This window comes from Microtus oregoni, unplaced genomic scaffold (assembly GCF_018167655.1).
Source record: "Microtus oregoni isolate MIOR12 unplaced genomic scaffold, Mior012 000026F_ref0000081, whole genome shotgun sequence".
NCBI classification, from domain to species: domain Eukaryota; kingdom Metazoa; phylum Chordata; class Mammalia; order Rodentia; family Cricetidae; genus Microtus; species Microtus oregoni.
In genome coordinates, this window is record NW_024543085.1 from 34,873,506 (window position 1) to 34,892,500 (window position 18,995).

General features: G+C 47.0%; 1 protein-coding gene across 2 annotated transcripts in view; it reads right to left on the reverse strand.

The window, feature by feature from the left end:
- The window catches only part of LOC121463473 (DENN domain-containing protein 2A-like), a 96,709-nt gene that overhangs the window by 56,024 nt on the left and 21,690 nt on the right, over nucleotides 1-18,995 (reverse strand). The window contains exons 2-3 of one of the 2 annotated variants that reach the window (XM_041675710.1): nucleotides 8,006-8,107; nucleotides 3,834-4,946 (exon numbers count right to left, since the gene is read on the reverse strand). In XM_041675710.1, the coding sequence (XP_041531644.1) occupies nucleotides 3,834-4,946; nucleotides 8,006-8,079 (1,187 nt within the window). In that variant the 5' untranslated portion in view covers nucleotides 8,080-8,107. The remainder of the gene's footprint in view (nucleotides 1-3,833; nucleotides 4,947-8,005; nucleotides 8,108-18,995) is intronic. The other variant, XM_041675711.1, reaches the window with a different exon arrangement.

The following is an 18,995-nucleotide window of genomic DNA, read 5'->3' on the forward strand; positions in this document are numbered from 1 at the left end:
AATGAGATCTGGTGCCCTCTTCTGGCCTGCAAGTAGGATACTGTATACATAATCAAATAAAACTTTTTTTTTAAAAAAAAATCTTTAAGAAATTACCTATGAGCCGGGCGGTGGTGGCGCACGCCTTTAATCCCAGCACTCGGGAGGCAGAGGCAGGCGGATCTCTGTGAGTTCGAGACCAGCCTGGTCTACAAGAGCTAGTTCCAGGACAGGCTCCAAAGCTACAGAGAAACCCTGTCTCGAAAAAACCAAAAAAAAAAAAAAAAAAAGAAAGAAATTACCTATGATACGATACTATCTTGATAACATAAGAACAGTGCAGGTAAGACAGTCTGACACTGAGCCACCGGAAGAAAGCACCACCAAAAAAGTTAAGGGTAAAATAAGGCTTGCAGAGAGAGGGGAATGGGGAGGGGGGCAGGGATTTAATTACATTAAAATTGTGACAAAGGAGCCAGGCATAGTGGTGCACGCTTTCAATCCCAGCATTTGGAAGGCAGAGGCAGGTGGATCTCTGTGAGTTTGAGGCCAGCCTGGTCTACAGAGTGAGTTTGAGGACAGCTAGGGATACACAGTGAGACTATATTTTGGGGGGATACAAAACAAAATACAAAAAACAAACAAACAGGAGGCTAAGAAGATTGTTCTTGCAGAGAACCTGAGTTCACCTGGCACCAGGCACGTAGGCCCACACAGACTATAACCCCAGCTCCCGGGGATTCAGTGTCTCTGCCCTTCAGGGACACCGGCACTCAGGCACACGCCTCCACAGGCATACGTCATTCACAATAGTTTTAAAATTGCAATAAAAATATTAAGTCATGTAGGAGGAAACAATACACATAATCCTAATTTAAAGCATGTATTAGGGGTATATGAAATATGACAGTAATAGAGAGAATATTTAGAAAAATATAATTATTATATATATATATATATCCAAGCACTGTAATTTATGCTATTAATCCCAGTACTCTGGGGAGGCAGAAGCAGATGAATCTCTGTGAGTTTGAGGCCAGCCTGGTCTATATAGTGAGCTCCAGAACAACCCAGACTACATAAAGAGACCCTGTCTAAAACACACACACACACACACACACACACACACACACACACACACACACTTTAGAATATGCAAACTGTTTTCCTCTTGAAGAAAACAGAAAAAAAATCAGGTTATCTGCACCAAAAGCACCCTAGCTGACAAACAACACTGAGAGAATGCAGGCCACAAGTTCACTTCTGGAAACTGCCTCTCGGAGGAATTCTGGGAGGTGGGCAATGGATCCAAAGTAATATAATCAGATTTGAGATCAAGTTTTAAAAGTAAGACTGAAGGACTTCTTGCTAGGTTAGCCCTGGGTTAGTCTGGAGCACATGAAAAAGAAAATCCAAGAGAGTGAGTGACTAGCTCTTGGGTCAAGTGACTAAATAAAGGATGACGTCATTTAACAAGACATTTACTACGAGAGGAGATGGTTAGCGGTGGCCTGGAGTGACAACCACGTGGAGAGCCACGCAGTGCTGAATGCACACTTCTGAGACTGAGAGGAGCTCTCAAATACACTTGCTAGTGACACGCACAGGATGGGATGAGCCCATCAGGGAAGAAGTGTAGGGAGAGGACAGAGCCCTCGGTCCGAGCCTGGCAGGCGTAGGGACAGGTTAAGATACTAGGTACTGTTCTAACAGGGACAATGAGCAAAGGAAAGACGGGAGAGCTGTCAGGGGGAGGTCTCACCTGGAAGAGCCTGACTCGGAAGCCAAATGAAGCCAGTGTTTCAAGATAGGATAATAAAATAGCTGCCCTCAATAACAAGAGACAGCATCGAAGAAAATGACAGAATATTGGCCATTGGAGTTACTGAGGCTGAGGCTGCTGGTGGCCCTGGGCAACAGTAGGCTGAGCATGAGTGGCCAAAGCCCAAGTGAAAAATGTCAAGCAAAATTAAGGGGCAGGTAAGGGAATAAAATAAGTCAGACACGGTGCTCACACCTGAACTCTCGGCACTTGGGAGATTACAGCAGGATGACCACAAGTTCGAGGCCTGCCTGAACTACAGCGTGAGTTCTATGGCAGCTTGGCCTACAAAGTAAGACCTGCAGAGAGGTCCAATTGGTGCACACAGACAAGCACTAGGGAAACCACGAATGTTAAGCACATAGCTTGTCTCCTCAACAGAAAGGATGTGTATGCATGTTTTCTACCCAGAAGACTGGGAGCGATGCTCTTAATAACCAGGTGACCTTTTCTATTTGTAGGGCCAGGCCTCACCCAAACCCCCCAGGAATGTTTAGCCCAGACTCTCCCTCCCTTTATCTTTGGCTTTGTTTCTCAGTCAATGGAACCAACCCAGCCATAGTAAAGATGTCTCATGCACTTCATAGCCTGCTGACCTCTGTGCTATGTGGGTCAGAGACCACACCAGATCCTGGGTCCTTAAGCCATAGACTCATCTTCATTGTAGAGGCCACCTGTACTTTGCAGGAGAGTTTAAGTTTTAAGCTTTATAGTGCTCTCGGGATTGACATAACTGTTACCAGGAAACTTCCCCACCCCCCCAAATTGTATTCTACTTAAATATGTCTAAAATAAACTGCTTGGGGTCAGACTCCAGAAGTTTGAATCTGCACCGGCTACTTTGTGCTGAACTGAATTTCTTTCTCAGCTCTGTGATTCATTTCTCTGCCGCCTGTAGAGCTTGCAGGGGCCCCTACAAAGACCTTGTCTCAACAACAGCAAACAACAAATATAGCTGGGAATGGTGGTGCACACCCTTAATCCCAGCATTTGGGAAGCAGGGGTATGTGTGAGTTCAAGACCAGACTCATCTACATTGAGAATTCCAGGACTACATACACAGACACTGTCTCAGAGAGAGAGAGAGAGAGAGAGAGAGAGAGAGAGAGAGAGAGAGAGAATGAGAATATCCCTAAAACCCAAAGAAAAGCCAAGTGGACATTGTAGTTCACCTATAGTCCCAAAACTTTGGAGGAACAGAAGAGGTCTCTGGGCCAAGCTGGGTCAATGAAAGACAAAGATTCATTTTGTCTCAAGAAATAAAGTGGAGAACAATCGAGGAAGAAAAAGACACCGAATGTCTGTTCTGGCCTCCACACCCATTCTGACCACACACACACACACACACACACACACACACTCACTCTGAAAGAAAAAAAGGTAAACAAGGAAGCAGATAGCTTCACAAATGTTTTCACTTAACTTTTTGTGACAATTACAAGTTCTTATCACACCCGAAAAGTAATTTTGTTGTTTTGAGACAGGATCTCACTAAGTTGCTTACGCCAGCCTAGAACTTGCTATGTTGCACAGGCTGGCTTTGAACTTACGATCCTCCTGCCTCAAACTCCCAAGAGCTGGGATTATAGGCCTGTACCACTGTGTCTGCCTGCAGAGGAAAATATTTAGAAGCAAACATTCTTTTTGTCTATCTATCTATCTATCTATCTATCATCTATCATCTATCTAGATATCTATCAATAGTCTGCCTACTTGTACGCCTGCACACAACACCAGAAGAGGGCACCAGATCTCATTACAGATAATTGTGAGCCACCATGTGGTTGCTGGGATTGACCTCAGGACCTCTGGAAGAGCAGTCAGCGGGCTCTTAACCACTGAGCCATCTCTCCAGCCCGAAAACTTCCTTTTGTGAGAACAAGAGCTAAACACATGAGTTACCACATTTCCAGGCCGATCAACAAGCTGCCTCACCCCATGAATACTTGACTGACTCTGAGCCCCAGGTGAACGAGACAGGGCAGTGGCAAAGGGACACAGGCAACAGCAGAGTCCTCTGGTGAGTACCTACCTGTGGTCAGCACTGGGTCTCTGCCTCCCAGTCCACAGTCTTCTATTCACAGAAGTAGGAGGCGGGGAGGAGGGCAGCGGTGGGGGAGGGGGAGGTAAAGAGGGCAGGGGAGGCAGGTTTCTCTTCTCTTTCCTGAAGCCAATGCCTGAGCTCCCTGGACTGCTGTCCTTGTCCCCTTCTCCTGCATGTTTGAACGTTCTGCGGGGCTTGGGAAGGGGGTTGATGAAAGGCTTCAGGGGACACTGCCTGGAGCCCGGGTATACACTCTCCTGGCCTTTACACTCCTCTGAAGCCTCAGGGCCTGGCTCCTTGTCCTCCAAGTGGTGGGCCCTGCGGCCAGCTGCGAAAGCACCCCCACTTCCAGGACTCTCGGGAATGTGTTGGTCCTCTTCTGCTTTGTCAGGCAGACAGTGTGGGGAATAACAAGTCCCCGGCAACTGGGGGTCCAAGCCAGCAGAGCCGTCCTTCAAGGCCTTCTCCAGTCTCCTGACCTGTTTGAGCACGGAGAGGTGGTCACTCTGAAAACGCAAGTCACTGGGCTTCAGCTCGACACCTCGGCGCTGGCTGGGCTCCGGCTGCCCATCACTCTGCCTCAGGCCTGGACACCGGTCTGTGTCCTGACACGTGGTCCTTGCTGTCCTTCTGCTGTCATTTTCCAAGCTCTCTGTTTCAAGCCTCAACCCATTCTTTGTTCTGGTGATCTCGCTGCCTCTCCGCTCTACCCCACAGGGTGGCAAGTAGTTCTCTTGGCCCTCTGTTGGCCTGGCAGGCTCAGGAGTGGGTGGCTCCTTCTTGCCTTCCCACTTGGATATCTTGTCCTTTATGCTGAGGGGCTGGGCTCGGGCTCGGGTGGATGGCCCAGGGTTCTGGACGCTGCCAGGCTGCTTCTTCGAGGGCCTGCTGGCCTCTTTAGCACCGAGGTCTGCAGCCGGGCCACTGATGATCATACTGGAGCCGAGCATGTCCACTCTTGCCTCCAGCATGAGGTTGTGGGGGTTCCTTGGGGGGCTCCTTCCCAAGGGCAGTGCTGGATTAGACTCTCGAGAAGGAACAGATCTCCCAAGTGGCCGCCTTCCAAGAACTTCCCCAGCCTTTGAACCCTCTGCCTTGACCCTGTACCAGAGAGACAAACAGAAGGTGAGTGGTCCTTATGTTACTGTTCTCAGCCAGTCCTGGACAGCAACCAGAACTCGGGTGGAAGTATTACATACTAACTGCCAACCACAGCACTGAAGCTATCGGTTCTCGCTGTTGCTGCTGTTTTCCTTTTTATGTGTATGGGTGTTTGCCTGCATGTATGTCTGTTAACCGTGTGTGCCTGGTGTCCATGGAGGTCAGAAGAGGGCTTCAGATTCCCTGGATCTGGAGTTAGAGATGGTCGCGGGCAACCATGAGGGCACTGGGAACTGAACTGGCTGGTCAGTGAGCCCTTGGGAACCACCTGTGTCTTTTTCCCCCAAGGCTGGTGTCATAAACTGCCACAGGCAGCTTTTCACAGGGTCTCAGGATCTTACGCTCACACAGTAGGTTCCTTACTAACTCAGCTACTTCCCACGCTGTAGACCAGGCTGGCCTCGATCTCAGAGATGCACCCGAGAGTGCCACCACTGCCCTGCCAAATCCTTCAATTTTCACCAACTACCCTGAGCTGGGGTGTGAAGCCATGATATCTCAGGACACTCTCTGGAGCACAAATCTCACTGAAATGGCTCTCCGTGAGAGAGGGCTTGTTTTGTCTACAGCTGTTTCCCTCGCTTCTAGAATAGCCCTGGCAGAGCAGGAGGCAATGAGTATCTGTTCCCTAAGTAAATGTATGAATCACCATGGAGAAGTAGATTTTTATACATGGCCTATACATGTACTGTCAAACATGGTCTCCACTGGCCAGTGGGGTTATCTGAACCTGAATCCGATGGAATGAAAGCTTCTCTCCTTTAGATGCCCCAGCTGCCAGCCAGCTAAGAACTTGCAAATCCCATGTGGGAGATGGCTCCTCAGTGGACAGACGAGGTTCTCGATGACTGCAGACAGCTCTGTCTAGAGAGCTGTGTGGAACGATGCACCTCTAAATAGGAGGTTAGCACCATAAGGATGCTCCAAACCCTTTAGGAAGGACCCATGTGAAGCACACTTACTGAGAATAAGAACGTATGTGTTTCAAAGTACAAACCATGCTTGCACAGTAGAGACTACAGTTAGGCATGGTGATGAGATGGGCGGGCTCAGTAAACAGACATGAAGCTAATGGGGCACATTTCCTGAGTTTATACACATCTGACTGTATAGAGACTGAGAAACTCCAGCTAAAGTTCAGTGAGGGATGAACAGCTAGCAGCTGCATTCGTCCTCTTACGATAACTTTCCATCCCAGAGACCAAGAGTTGTTTATATAAGACCTCTCCCTTAGTGACGTCATCGGCTCACAAATTATGCTGCTGATCTTGGTTGCACAGTATAAAGTTTAAGCTTGTGAGAACGCAAACACACTTTCCATGGCTATCAAAGCAGAAGGTCTTTCTGAAAACAACAATTAGGATCCATAAGAGTACAAAGGAAGGGACTGGGGAGATGGCTCAAAGGTTAAGGGCACTGGCTGCTCTTCCAGAGGTCCTGAGTTCAATTCCCAGCAACCATATGGTGGCTCACAACCATCTGTAATTTGATTTGGTTCCCTCTTCTGGCATGCAGACAGAACACTGTATAAATAATAAATAATTAATTTTTTTAAAAAAGAGTACAAAGGAAAATAGTATTTATTTGATTTTTACTTTATGTGTGTTTTGCCGCATATATGTATGTGTGTCACATGTATGCCTGGTGTACATGGGGGCCAGAAGAGGGCGCTGCACCCCTCAGAACCGGAATTACAGATGGTTGTGAGCTGCCCTGTGGGTGTTGGGAGCTGAACCTGGGTCTTCTATAAGAGTTTTAAGAACTCTTAACCTCTAAGCCACCTCTCCATCCCTGAAAAAAATAATTGTTCTAATTGTCCTCAAGACAGTGGCATGAACCTCATTTCTAGGCAGGATCACAGTCCATTGCTGTTTTCCTAAGAACTGAAAAGGCAGAACTTACAGCTTCTTTTCTCATGGCAAGATGGAAGCAGAGGACAGATGCGTGAAACATGACCATCCAGATTAGTGCGAGCTGCCGACAGTACAGATCGCCACAAACCACTCAGTCATGTACAGCACTAGACAACACTGGTAATAGATAAACATATGCGCTTTGGAGGCACAAGGGCTTGGGTTTGAGTCCTTACTGTGTTTTTATTTCTCACTGTAGAGACTGAACCCAGGGATCTGAGAATGTGGGGTGGGCTCTACCACCGAGCTATATCCATAGTCCTGTTTTCTTCTTCTTCTACAGGTAGCAATACTATCTCCCTTCTTTAGACTAGAGCTTTTTGAGTATAGAAGCCAAACTGCTTTTGTTTGTTCCTGGTATAAGGTAGGTTTTCAATACATAATGTTTGATAAGTTACTAGATTAATAAATATATTATGCCCAAGGTATTCAACTGGTGGCAACTGTGACCACTGCAGTATTCCTTTAAGATCCCAAACACCTGGAATGACTGAACAGTACCTGAAGAAGAGAGACTGGCTTGTCAGAAAAACATGCTATATTTATTGAGGTCAAGCAAGAGGGCTAAAGGATGGAGACACTGCAGACAGTGTCTTCTCCACAGACTCTGTTACCCATGGGTATCTGGAGTTCCTGTTTCTAGGATTCTAGCATCTGGGCCACAGAGCTGTGATAAGTTTAGCGATAACAGAACATGAGCAGTATGGGGAAAAGGCTACCTGCTTACAGAAGATGGGAAGGGTGGACTACGTGGACAGCTACGGCTGCAAAGCTGCAGGTTCAGAGATGAGGGAGAAACCCGTGAGTCTATTAGCTAGAAAAATATGCCCTGGCTTGGAAGGCAACGCTCCCTCAGGCACTGGGAGAGTCACAACACCCCCTCAGCAATACCCAGACACTCTCAACCACTTCCTCTCACCCGTCTCTAATGAAGGCAGTTCAAGGAGAAGCTCAGGAGAGGGATACCCCTTAGTCAAGGAAGGGGGTGAAAAACTATTTGGTTCCTACATTGTTAGGGAGGAAGGAAGGTGACCGAGCTTGCTCACCCTCCACACGTTCAGGGTACATGCAAAGGGAGGCTCTTACTTGTGGGCCAATCTGTAGCTCAGAGTTCCAGTCCAGTTGTGGCTGCCTGTGGCCTGCCTGCACACTGTCACCATGTCAGCATCGAGAGAGGCTCCAGGTGGCCTAGAGGAACAGGGACACACACTCAGCGAGTCACATGGGCCACTTCCCTCAGAAGGAAGCAGGTATTACCACCCCGCTCCACAGTGTTTTATATCTCTAGGAGATTCTGCCCAGAATTGGAGGTGGCAAGAAGATACCGTTCAGAAACCCTGTCCCAGGAGGATGATGTCATATGATCCCCTCAGGCTTTCAACGTTTCTACCCTTTCTTCAAGGCTAATAACCTGCCAGGCAACAGTGTGGATATTCAATGTCCTGGCTTAGGACTTCCCCAAAGAAATTAAAGGGCTGTGTTCCAAGACATGCTTATAGATGTTAGGTACCAGGAGGGAAAGGCCAGAGACATAAATAAATACATGTGGTGGTCTGAATGAGAACAACTCCCATTGGCTCATATAGCTGCCCGTTTACTCCCCCGCTGGTGGACTGTTCAGAAGGATTAGGAGGTGTCTCCTTGTCAGAGGGTGAGTTCTGCAGTGGACTGTAAGGTTTCAAAGCCCAAGCCAGGCTCAGTCTTTCTCTCTCTCTCTGGCTGTGCCTGGGGACTGGGATGGAAATTCTCAGCTCCTGCTCTAGCACTGTTCATGTCACCACACGCCCTGCCACGATGATTGTGAACTAAGCTTCTGAAATTGTAAGCAAGGCCCCAAATAAATGCTTTCCTTTATAAGAGCTGGTCACAGCCAAGCGGTGGCACACGCCTTTAAACCCAGTACTTGGGAGGCAGAGGCAGGCGGAGCTCTGTGAGTTAGAGGCCAGCCAGGCCTACAGAGTGAGGCCAGGACAGCTGGGGTGTGTGCGTGTGTGTGACACAGTGCAACTCTGTCTCGAGAAACCAAAAAAAGACTTGATCATGGTGTCTCTTTACAGACAAGACAATAAATAAGCAAATTTAATTAATTTTAACATAAAAATATGTGAACTACAGTACCCATGGACCACACATTATAAAGAGGAAGACATGCATGCATGGTCAGGTGAGACGGCTCTGGTGACCTGAGTCAGTCTCTGGAGCCTACGTGGCAGAAGGAAGAGCAAACTCCTACAAGCTGTCCTCTGACCTCTACGTGAGCACGCATGCACACACAAATAAACAGATGTCTACAAAATTGTTTTTAAGAGGAAGAAGGCAGGGAGGGACCCATGAGCTGAACAATGCCTGGAGCTGCCAAAGCCACCAAACTTGGTGTTTGGGGAGGGCTGGAGCCTCGGCCGCCCAGGGGCCTAGCTATCACTTTACAGCAAGCCAGCACCATATATTCTGGAGTAAATCTGTGGTGTAACTGAGCCCAGGTCTCCAGTGAAGCCAGGCGCTTGCCCCTACCCATCCCATGGTGGAGGGGAGCCCTGAAAGGCCTTTCGGGGACAGGAAGGAACTCATTGTCCCTCTCACAACACTCACACAGCTGAAGCTTTTGGAGCCTCTCCATGTGGCTGGGCCCACAGACACTGCCTTTCTGTCCTTGTCTGGCAGATAGCCACATGGAGCATGGGGGAGGGGAGAGCAGTCACGCTTCACCCCGTCATCACCCCCCCCCCCCTACAGCCTGCACTCTGGCTCCACAGACCAAACCCCCACCATGCAACCTTGCTCCACGGGAGCCAGACAGTTCTCCGTCTTTTTTCTTTCAGGCTCGTGCCAAGCTGTGTGCAGGATGCTCTAGAGGATGCAAAGTTGAGTGAGGCTGTCTCCATCCCCGAGAAGCACACCAGGACGGCGCCTGGGCTGCACTCAGCTCCTGCATAGCTCTCCACACAAAGGAAGCAGAGTCACCAACACCCTCCTATGGGGTGCTCCCAGGTAGCTTTAGTCTCAAACAGGCGACACTAAGTGAGCTCACTTCCCATCCTAGTCCTAAAATCCTGGGCTCAGGGGAGCAGATGGCATATTCTGGAGCCACAGTCCAAGAGTAAGTTCAAACCGGCAGCAGAGGCTGGAAGTGGAGAGGCAGAGAAGACAGGCGATGCCTCATTCACAGATATGGACTATGCTGCTCTCATCCGTTGTTTTTGTTTTCCTTTTTTTTTTTTTAAATCCCTGATGATTAAAATAGACTGCCTAGATGTCTCCGTGGGTGAAGGTACTCACTGCCAAGCCTGACAATCTGAATTTGATCACCAGAATCCACATGGTAAGAGAAAACTGACTCACACAATCTCCTCCCCTTACCTCTACAGTCGTGCTATGGCACACACACACACACACACACACACACACACACACACACACACACGTTCTTAAAAAAAAAAAAAATCCAAGCTGGAGAGACGGCTCAGTGGCTTCCTTTAGGACGGACTGCAGTCCCAAACAGCCGCATCAGGAGGCTCACAACCACCTATAACTTCAGCTCCGTGGGCTTTGACATCCCTCTGGTCTCCACTGTCACCTGCACACACATGGTTTATACTCGCACATAGACAGGGTTTCTTTGTGTAGCCCAGGCTGTCCTGGAACTCACTCTGTGGACCAGGCTGGCCTCAAACTCAGAGATCCTCCTGCCTCTGCCTCCCAAACCTTAGGACTAAAGGTGTGCGTCACTACTACCTGGTCACATAAAAACAATCTGAAAAAAGTAAAATAATTAATAAGATGACAAGTCTAGCCTTATTTGGGGGCTTCACTGTCACTCTGTAAGTCGGGGAGACAGTCTGCTCCCCTAGTGTGCTGTCCTGGGGGTCTCACCCAGTAAACCTGGGGACATCTCTGATGCACCAAAACCAACTGTCTGTGGGCTGGCCTGCAATCTAATATGATAAATAATAGTACTTAGATGATTTTCACACAAGTGAGGACTCATTTCCCCTTGGGCAATTTGGCCTTGTGATTCAGACTGCTGACCAAGAGGTATAATGAAAGAATATTAGTAACACATTTCCTCATCCAACTGTTTCCTATAAAAGCAGAACTTCCTATTAACCAGATGGGCTTAATTAGTACTATTTTTGTTTTCTGAAACAGGGTGTGTGTGCGCATATGTGTGCATATATATATATATATATGTATGTATGTGTGTATGTACATGTATGTGTGTGTGAGGCTGACTTAGAATTTATGGCAATTCTGCCTCAGACTGGCATTACAGAAGTATACCACCATCTCCAGCTATTAAAAAATTTAATAGCCCTAAAACGGTCTATACAAATTTGAAGCAAGAAGATAGATACATGAGAGTTTATACAATTTTTTAAAGATTTCATTTACTCTTATATGTTTGGGTGTTTTGCCTGAAGGTATGTCTGTGTCCCGTGTGTGTCTGGCGCCTACAGAGATGAGAAGGGAGTTGGGGAGACCCTCTGGAACAGCTGCTTGTGAAACTTCCACATGGCGCTGAGGACCACACTGTGCCCTCTGCAAGGGCCAGTGCCTAGCTGCCAACACCTCTCCCGTCACTGCTGCACTTCCAAAGCATTCTTTTTCAGCAGGGCGATGGTGGCGCTCGGGGGGCAGAGGCAAGAGGATCTCTGTGAGTTCGAGGCCAGCCTGGTCTACAGAGTGAGTTCTGAGACAGGCTCCGAAGCTACAGAGAAACCCTGTCTCAAAAAAAAAAAAAAAAAAGGCATTCTTTTTTTTCAATCCCTTTAAACATACCCACTAAAGCTTACAGTCCAGTTAAAACCCCCCACATACCAGTAAAGGGAACAGTCCTCCATTCTCCTCCATTGCTGGTGGAGTGCGAACTGGCTTTGGATTTCAGTATGGTGATTTCTCAGAAAAATTAGGAAACAACCTTCCTCAAGACCCAGCAATACCACTTTTGGGTATATATCCAAAGCATGCTCACAAGAACACATGCTCAACTATGTTCATAGCAGCATTATTTATCATAGCAGCCAGAACCTGGAAACAACCTAAATGCCCCCTGAACGAAGAATGGATAAGGAAAATGTGGTACATTTACACAGTGGAGTACTACACAGCAGAAAAAAATAACATCTTGAAATTTGCAGGCAAATGGATGGATCTAGAGAACATAATTTGGAGTGAGGTAATCCAGAACAAGAAAGTTAAATATCATATTACTCACTCATAAGTGGTTTTTAAACGTAAAGAAAACCAGCCTACAATCCATAATCCCAGAGAATCTAGACAACAATGAGGACCCTAAGAGAGACATACATGGATCTAATCTACATGGGTAGTAGAAAAAGACAAGATCTCCTGAGTAAATTGCCTGGGAGCATGGGGACCATGGGAGAGGGTTGAAGGAGAGGGGAAAAGAAGGGAGAAATGTAGAGCTCAATAAAAATCAACTAAAAAAGGGGGGAAAAAATCCCTCCCCACATACTAGCTTTCTCTTTGTAAGGGGAAAACAATTAATTATAAAACAATGCCTCTAAGGAGCCTGCAGCCTGTACTTTCAGAGGAGGGGAGCCTTCAGGGCCTGGGCACAGGGCACTGTCCTTGTAGCTCAGCTCCACCTGACTTTCTGCCTCTGTCCTCCTCAGTGACTAGGGAAGTGGATCTGCTCGGGCATTAATTATTTATTTATGATTTGAATAAGTTGCTTTTGAATTTCATCATTGAGCATATTAGTTTTTTTAAGATATATTTTATTTTTACTTTTGTGCATGTGTGTGTGTCCGTATGTGGGTATGTGTACATGCATGCTGGTGCCCACAGAGGCCGGAAGCATTCGATTCCCGACTGGAACTACAGGTGGCTGTGAGATGTCTTAAGAGCCCTGGCTGCTCTTCTAGAGGACCGGGTTTCGATTCCCAGCATCCATAAGATGGCTTACGACCATCTGTCCTCCAGATGAATTCCTTGTCGGCTTCTGTGGTTGCCAGGCACGAGGGTGTTCCACAGAAATACATACGGGTAAAACACCCATACTCACGAGGTAAAATAATTAAAAATATAATCAATAAAGGATGCTTACTTCAGTGGGAATAAAGGAAAACAGGGCATCTTCTTTTTTTTTTTTTTTTTGATTTTTCGAGACAGGGTTTCTCCGTAGCTTTTGGTTCCTGTCCTGGAACTAGCTCTTGTAGACCAGGCTGGCCTCGAACTCACAGAGATCCGCCTGCCTCCGCCTCCCGAGTGCTAGGATTAAAGGCGTGCACCACCACCGCCCGGCTTACAGGGCATCTTCTGATCTTAAGTTGGCATATTATTTCTGTGGCACGATATCAATATAACTTGATTTCTAAAATGGTCATACTTGGGCTGGCTGGATGGCTAAGCAGTTAATGCTAGACTTTTATTTTTGAGACAGGGCTTCTTAATGCTAGGATTTACAGAGTAAATTTATTACTTATTAGTATTTTCACATATGGAAGAAGATGGGGGAATCTGCACCCCAGGATACTCCTAGAGTGGCTGTGCACTGCCTCACAAGGACCTGGGGTAATGCGTGACAACCTCTCTGTATAAGAAGTTCCCCATACAACCATGGCTCAGAGATGTTTGGGGAGAAAGAGCTGCATCTGTCTGTATTAAATGTACATGTTCTTAAAAATTAAATTTACCTTTTGTGTGTGTGTAGCACCGCAGTTATGTGGAGATCAGAGGACTGATCTTCTACCAAGTGGGTTCAGGGGATCGAATTAAGGTCACTCACTAGGCCTCGTTTTGTTTCTGAGACAGGAAAAGTTTATCTCAAACGTCTATCCTCCTGCCTCCACCTCTCCACCCACTGCAAGGGCTGTCCATTGATCTTGAACTGTAACCTATTAATAAGGTTTAGTTTGAGGCAAAACAAGTCTTTTTTTCTCCTTAAATACTTATCCTCTGAGGTATTTGCTATTGCAATGATTGTTCTGTCTCTTTAAGAGTCAAGCCACGCCCACTCCCTCCCCCATCCGCTGAGGCAGGCTGATCTTCAGCTTCCAGCCTGAGATCCCTCTTTTCTGCCTTACTCTCAGAGAGGCAGCTTCTGCCTGTCTCCCCATTTCTCTCCTTCACCCACTTTTGTCTCTCTCTCCTCTCTCTCTGCTCTTCTCCCCTTCTCCCTTCCCCTTCCATAATCCCTTGAATAAATATCCAACCTCACTCTGCATGGCATGCCTATCCATGTCTCTGTCTCTTGCCTGCCTGCCTCGCATCTCCTTGCCTGGGACCAGCCACCGCTCGGGGACCAACAGCCATCTCTGCTGCCTACTGTCTGGAACTGGCTGCTCTCAGGGCCTGCTGCCTGCCACCACATGGCCCCGTTACCACCGCTTGGGGATCCTGCAGCATTTTTAATTTTTCCATTACAGCTATAGCAATGGAGGGTCACAGCTCCCCATGCTGGCTTCGATATCAAGGCTCCTTTCAGGTCAGGAGTATAAGCCCAGACACATCAACACTGCCCATGGCTATGAATGCTCAGTCACTGACAAGATTTTCTTTCAGCCATCTAATTGGTACTTTTCTAACTGACACCTGCTGGTCTGACGTGTGATGATGCCCTGGGAGCTATGGCTAGCCTGGCCTGAAAATGGACCACACTTGGTGCAGATGAGGCCACAGCAAGTCAAGATGTTGCCTTCTCTCTCTCCCGAGTGCAGGGAGGGTTCTCTCACATCTGCAGAACATTCTTACATACAGAGATGTATTTGGTCACGTTAGGAACATGGAAAGGCATTTTTCTCTTGATGACATTTGGAAACCACATTTCATTCACCTCTTCCATTGGCACCGTGGAAATGTGCCCATGTTTCCTTCAGGCTCACTATTCCACGAGAAGAGTAGTAGAAAATAGATGTGTTCTTCCGCCGGCTCCTTGCATAGGAACACTGAATTACAGGGTGAGGAGATTTATGAGCTCAGTCCCCCTCCCTCAAGGTCCCTAACTACTAGTGTTGTCGCTGATGAAGTCGTGCGTGTCATAATCAATGAAGTAGAAGCTATGGAGCTGAAGGCTGGCGGCACATCTGGTAATTCCAGAATCTGTGAGGTGGAAGTGGGAAAATCAGGAAGCAAAGGACTGTCTCAGCTATCTAATGGCTTCGATGCTAACCTGGGCCATATAAGATCTCATATAAACAATACAATTAAAAAATAGGAACTATGGAACATATTAAAATGTGACTTCATAGTCTTAATTCAGATTCCTATTTGTGTGTGCTGGGGATTGAAACCAGGGACTGACATGCATCGAGGATGCGCTCCATGCTGAGCTTCATGCCCAACTTCCATTTTGTTTGCTTTCAAATAAAGAGTAGTGCAGGGCTGGAGAGATGGCTCAGTGTTAAGAGCCCTGGCTGCTCTTCCAGAGGACCCGGATTTGATTCCCAGCACCCACATGGAGGCTCACAGCTGTCTGTAACTTCAGCCTAGGGGACCCGATGCCCTCTTCTGGCCTCCAAGAGCCCTGGGCACACATGTGGTGTACAGACGCACCCACGCACATAACCACGTTTCATTCTCCTCTCTCATTAGCAATGTCATCAGACAAAACACCCATGCACATAAAATAAGACGCACATAGAATTTTTAAATAAAAGATACACTTCCTCTTGTTTCTTTTGTATACTGTAGGTTACCAAACTTGTTAGATTTAGGTTCTAACTTTGTTAAATTGCTCAATATTTAAACTGTTCTTGCTTCTCTCTGTCCTCAGCTATGAAAAATTATTTTTATTGCTAATTTCTGCAGAAATCAATGCTTCATCATTTATCTGAAGAGGAAATGGATCTCCAAAAATTCAGCCACTTGCTTAAATTCCTAACTCACATGTGATGGAAGCAGGAAAGCAGCTGCACTTCAAATGCACACTAGTGCTTCCTCTGCAGGGTCAGTGTGCCCCCGCAGTCCTCACCCCTGGCCTCAGTCACCTGTGCTCAGATGTGGTAAGTTATTCTAAACGTTAACTGAAAACCGATAGGTGAAAAAGATTTGTAATTTTTTTCCTCCAGGACATGGTCTCACTGTGTAACTCTGGCTGCCCTGGAACTCATTCTGTAGACCAGGCTGGCCTCGAACTCACAGAGACCCGCCTGCCTTTGCGTCCTGAGTGCTGGGATGAAAGGTGTGCGCCACCATATACAGCTGATTTGCAAATTTTACATGTGTGCTGTTTGAGTAGCGTGAGGACATCTCATGCTGCCCTGTTCCATCCAACCAGGTGGGAGTCACTCCTTGTCCAGCAGTACATGCTGTGTTGGAGTAAACATGCTGGTTGCAAAGACAGCATGGGTCACGATACCACATGTGGTCAAGCCCTTGAAGAGCACCTAATACCACAGAAGGCCCACATCACTTACCTCTCGGCACACAGGCCCTGCACCCTCGCTGTCATCACTACAAGGATGAGCACGATCCAGCAAGACATTCTGAGACTTAGTTTACATACCTTTATTCCCATGATGATTATGTTGTCCTGTTCGATTGCACTATTACTAAATGTTCCTACTTTACTAGTTATTATTGTTAACCTCGTCCTGAAGGACCTTTTTTGTATCACACTGAGTTTTGCAACACTTATTCATTAAGAGAGTTGGAGAAACCAGGCGGTGGTGGCGCACGCCTTTAATCCCAGCAGTCAGGAGGCAGAGGCAGGCCGATCTCTGTGAGTTTGGGGCTACACAGTGAAATCTTATCTCAGAGGGGTGGGTGATGAGAACAGCTCAGTTCAGGTTCAGGTCCCAGCATCCATGATGAACAGTTCAGAGACACCTACAACTCTAGCTTGAGGAGGGACCTGAGACCATGGCTCTAATAAACACCTGAACTCACATACACATATGTATATACACACATACACAAACTCAAAAGGAATAAAATATTTTCAAAAGGGAGCCGGGGAAAGGACTAAATTTTTAATGGATCTATCTTTTTATAGCTCTATAACTGTATATTTCTATACTTTGGGAATCTATCCTAAGAAATAATTCTAAAGGCAGAAAAAAATGTATGAATGATGTTTATAGCTATTATTTTTTGTTGTTGTTTTTTTTGTTTGTTTGTTTTTCGAGACAGGGTTTCTCTGCGGCTTTGGAGCCTGTCCTGGAACTAGCTCTGTAGACCAGGCTGGTCTTATAGCTATTATTTATAATGCTGAAAACTAAAAACAACTCAAATGTAAAATAATGTATCTAGTCAATGGAATATTATAAAGTAAACTGTATTTCAGAAGACCATGATTCTGGGACAGGAAAGATGGCTCAGTGGTTAAGAGCATTTTCAGATCTGAATCTGAATCCCAAAATGGGTCCCAGCACCCATTTAACAAGCCAGGCATGGTTTTGAATTTGTCTTTAATGCTTGTGCTGAGGGGAGAGGGAGAACCAGGACAACTTCTGGGACATAATGGCTACCAGCCTCATAAAACAACGTGAGATCCAGATGCAGGAAGAGACCCTGCCTCAAAGGAATACGGCAGAAAGCAATGGGACACTTGACACCTTCCTCTGGCTCTGTGGATATGCACAGGTACATCTCCACACATGTGTGTGCATACATCACTCACACACACACACACACACACACACACACACACACACTTTCTCTTCTCCTAAGAAGCGTGTTCAAACGCTCTGTCAGAGGTTCCAAGAAAACAGGTAAAAACAGGTGCCATCCCGCCACCAGACCACCAGATGCCCTGGGTGATCGTGGATATAACGAAAGGAACCAGTTCACTGAGGCCAGCACGCCCAGCAACTCCATCCCCATCATATCTGCTACCTCCCATCAGGCCTTTTTCTGGGGATACTGAACACTTGAAGATTTATGCCAAATGCAAACAGTAGGAGAACAGCAAACAAACAAACAAAGCAAAAGACAATGAGGCTTGGTGCCAAGCACTACCTTAGTTGTCTGTCTGGGGCTGAGGCCCGGGGTGGAGGAGGGGTTCCTCTGTCCATGCCAGCATGCCTGTGGAGCCCAGTGCCAACTGATCCCTCTACCACACAAGTGCTGACCTACAGCTCAGGGATCAGAGCAGAAGAGGGGCCGGAAAGACCGAGAGCCACAGGAACAGGCTTGCTGTGAGATTTTATCGCCCACAAATGTTAGAGAAGCCCTGTCCATGAGGTCTCACTGACATGGCTGCCTGAACAAGGACACCACCAAGACAGACTTTTTAATGGGCTACTGGACACCTGAGCAGCGCAACGGAATAGGGGTTCGCTGCAATCACCCTGGGGTCGGGGCTGTCAGCTGATGGTAGAACACACACTTAGCACTCATGAGGCCTTGGCTTTAACCTCCAGCACCAAGAGAAAAGGGAATTCTATAAAACTGGATGCTCCTTCAGCCCTGGGCAACTTTGGAGGATAGCCAGTCGGAAATCTACAGCAGGAGGCAAGAACTAGTTTCAGCACAGAGCCTCAGCTGGGGCTTGGCTGTAGCCTCTGAAGGACCAGAAGTCCATGCACTTTGAGATGTAGCCATTGGCCTCAGAGCACATGCCTTTAGTCCCAGCACTTGGGAGGCAGAGGCAGGCGGATCTCTGTGAGTTCATGGCCAGCCTGGTCTAGTTCCAGGACAGGCTCCAAGCTACAGAAAAACCCTGTCTCAAAAAAACAAAAAACAAAACAAAACAAACAAATAAACAAAAAAAATGAGGTCAAGGGGCTGGAGAGATGGCTTCTTGGTTAAGAGCACTGACTGCTCTTCCAGAGGTCCTGGGTTCGATTCCCAGCACTGACATGGCAGCTCACAATTGTCTATAACTCTAGTTTCAGGGCTTCAGATGTGCTTGCAGGCAAAAACCAATTACTATTAAATAAAAATAAATTAAATAAATAAATAAAAACAAGGTCAAGGGTCAGAGATTTGCCCATTATCAATCAAAATCACCATGTTTAATAAAAGGACTGGGCGTCCTGTCAGAACTCCCTAGTTCAAATTTCTCCCTTCAAGCCTTGACATCTGCTCCTTACACATCTGAAACAAGATGGGACCATCAATCTCTCTAAGGCCTGATCAAGATTCTCAGCTCTGCCAGGACCCCTGGTGACAG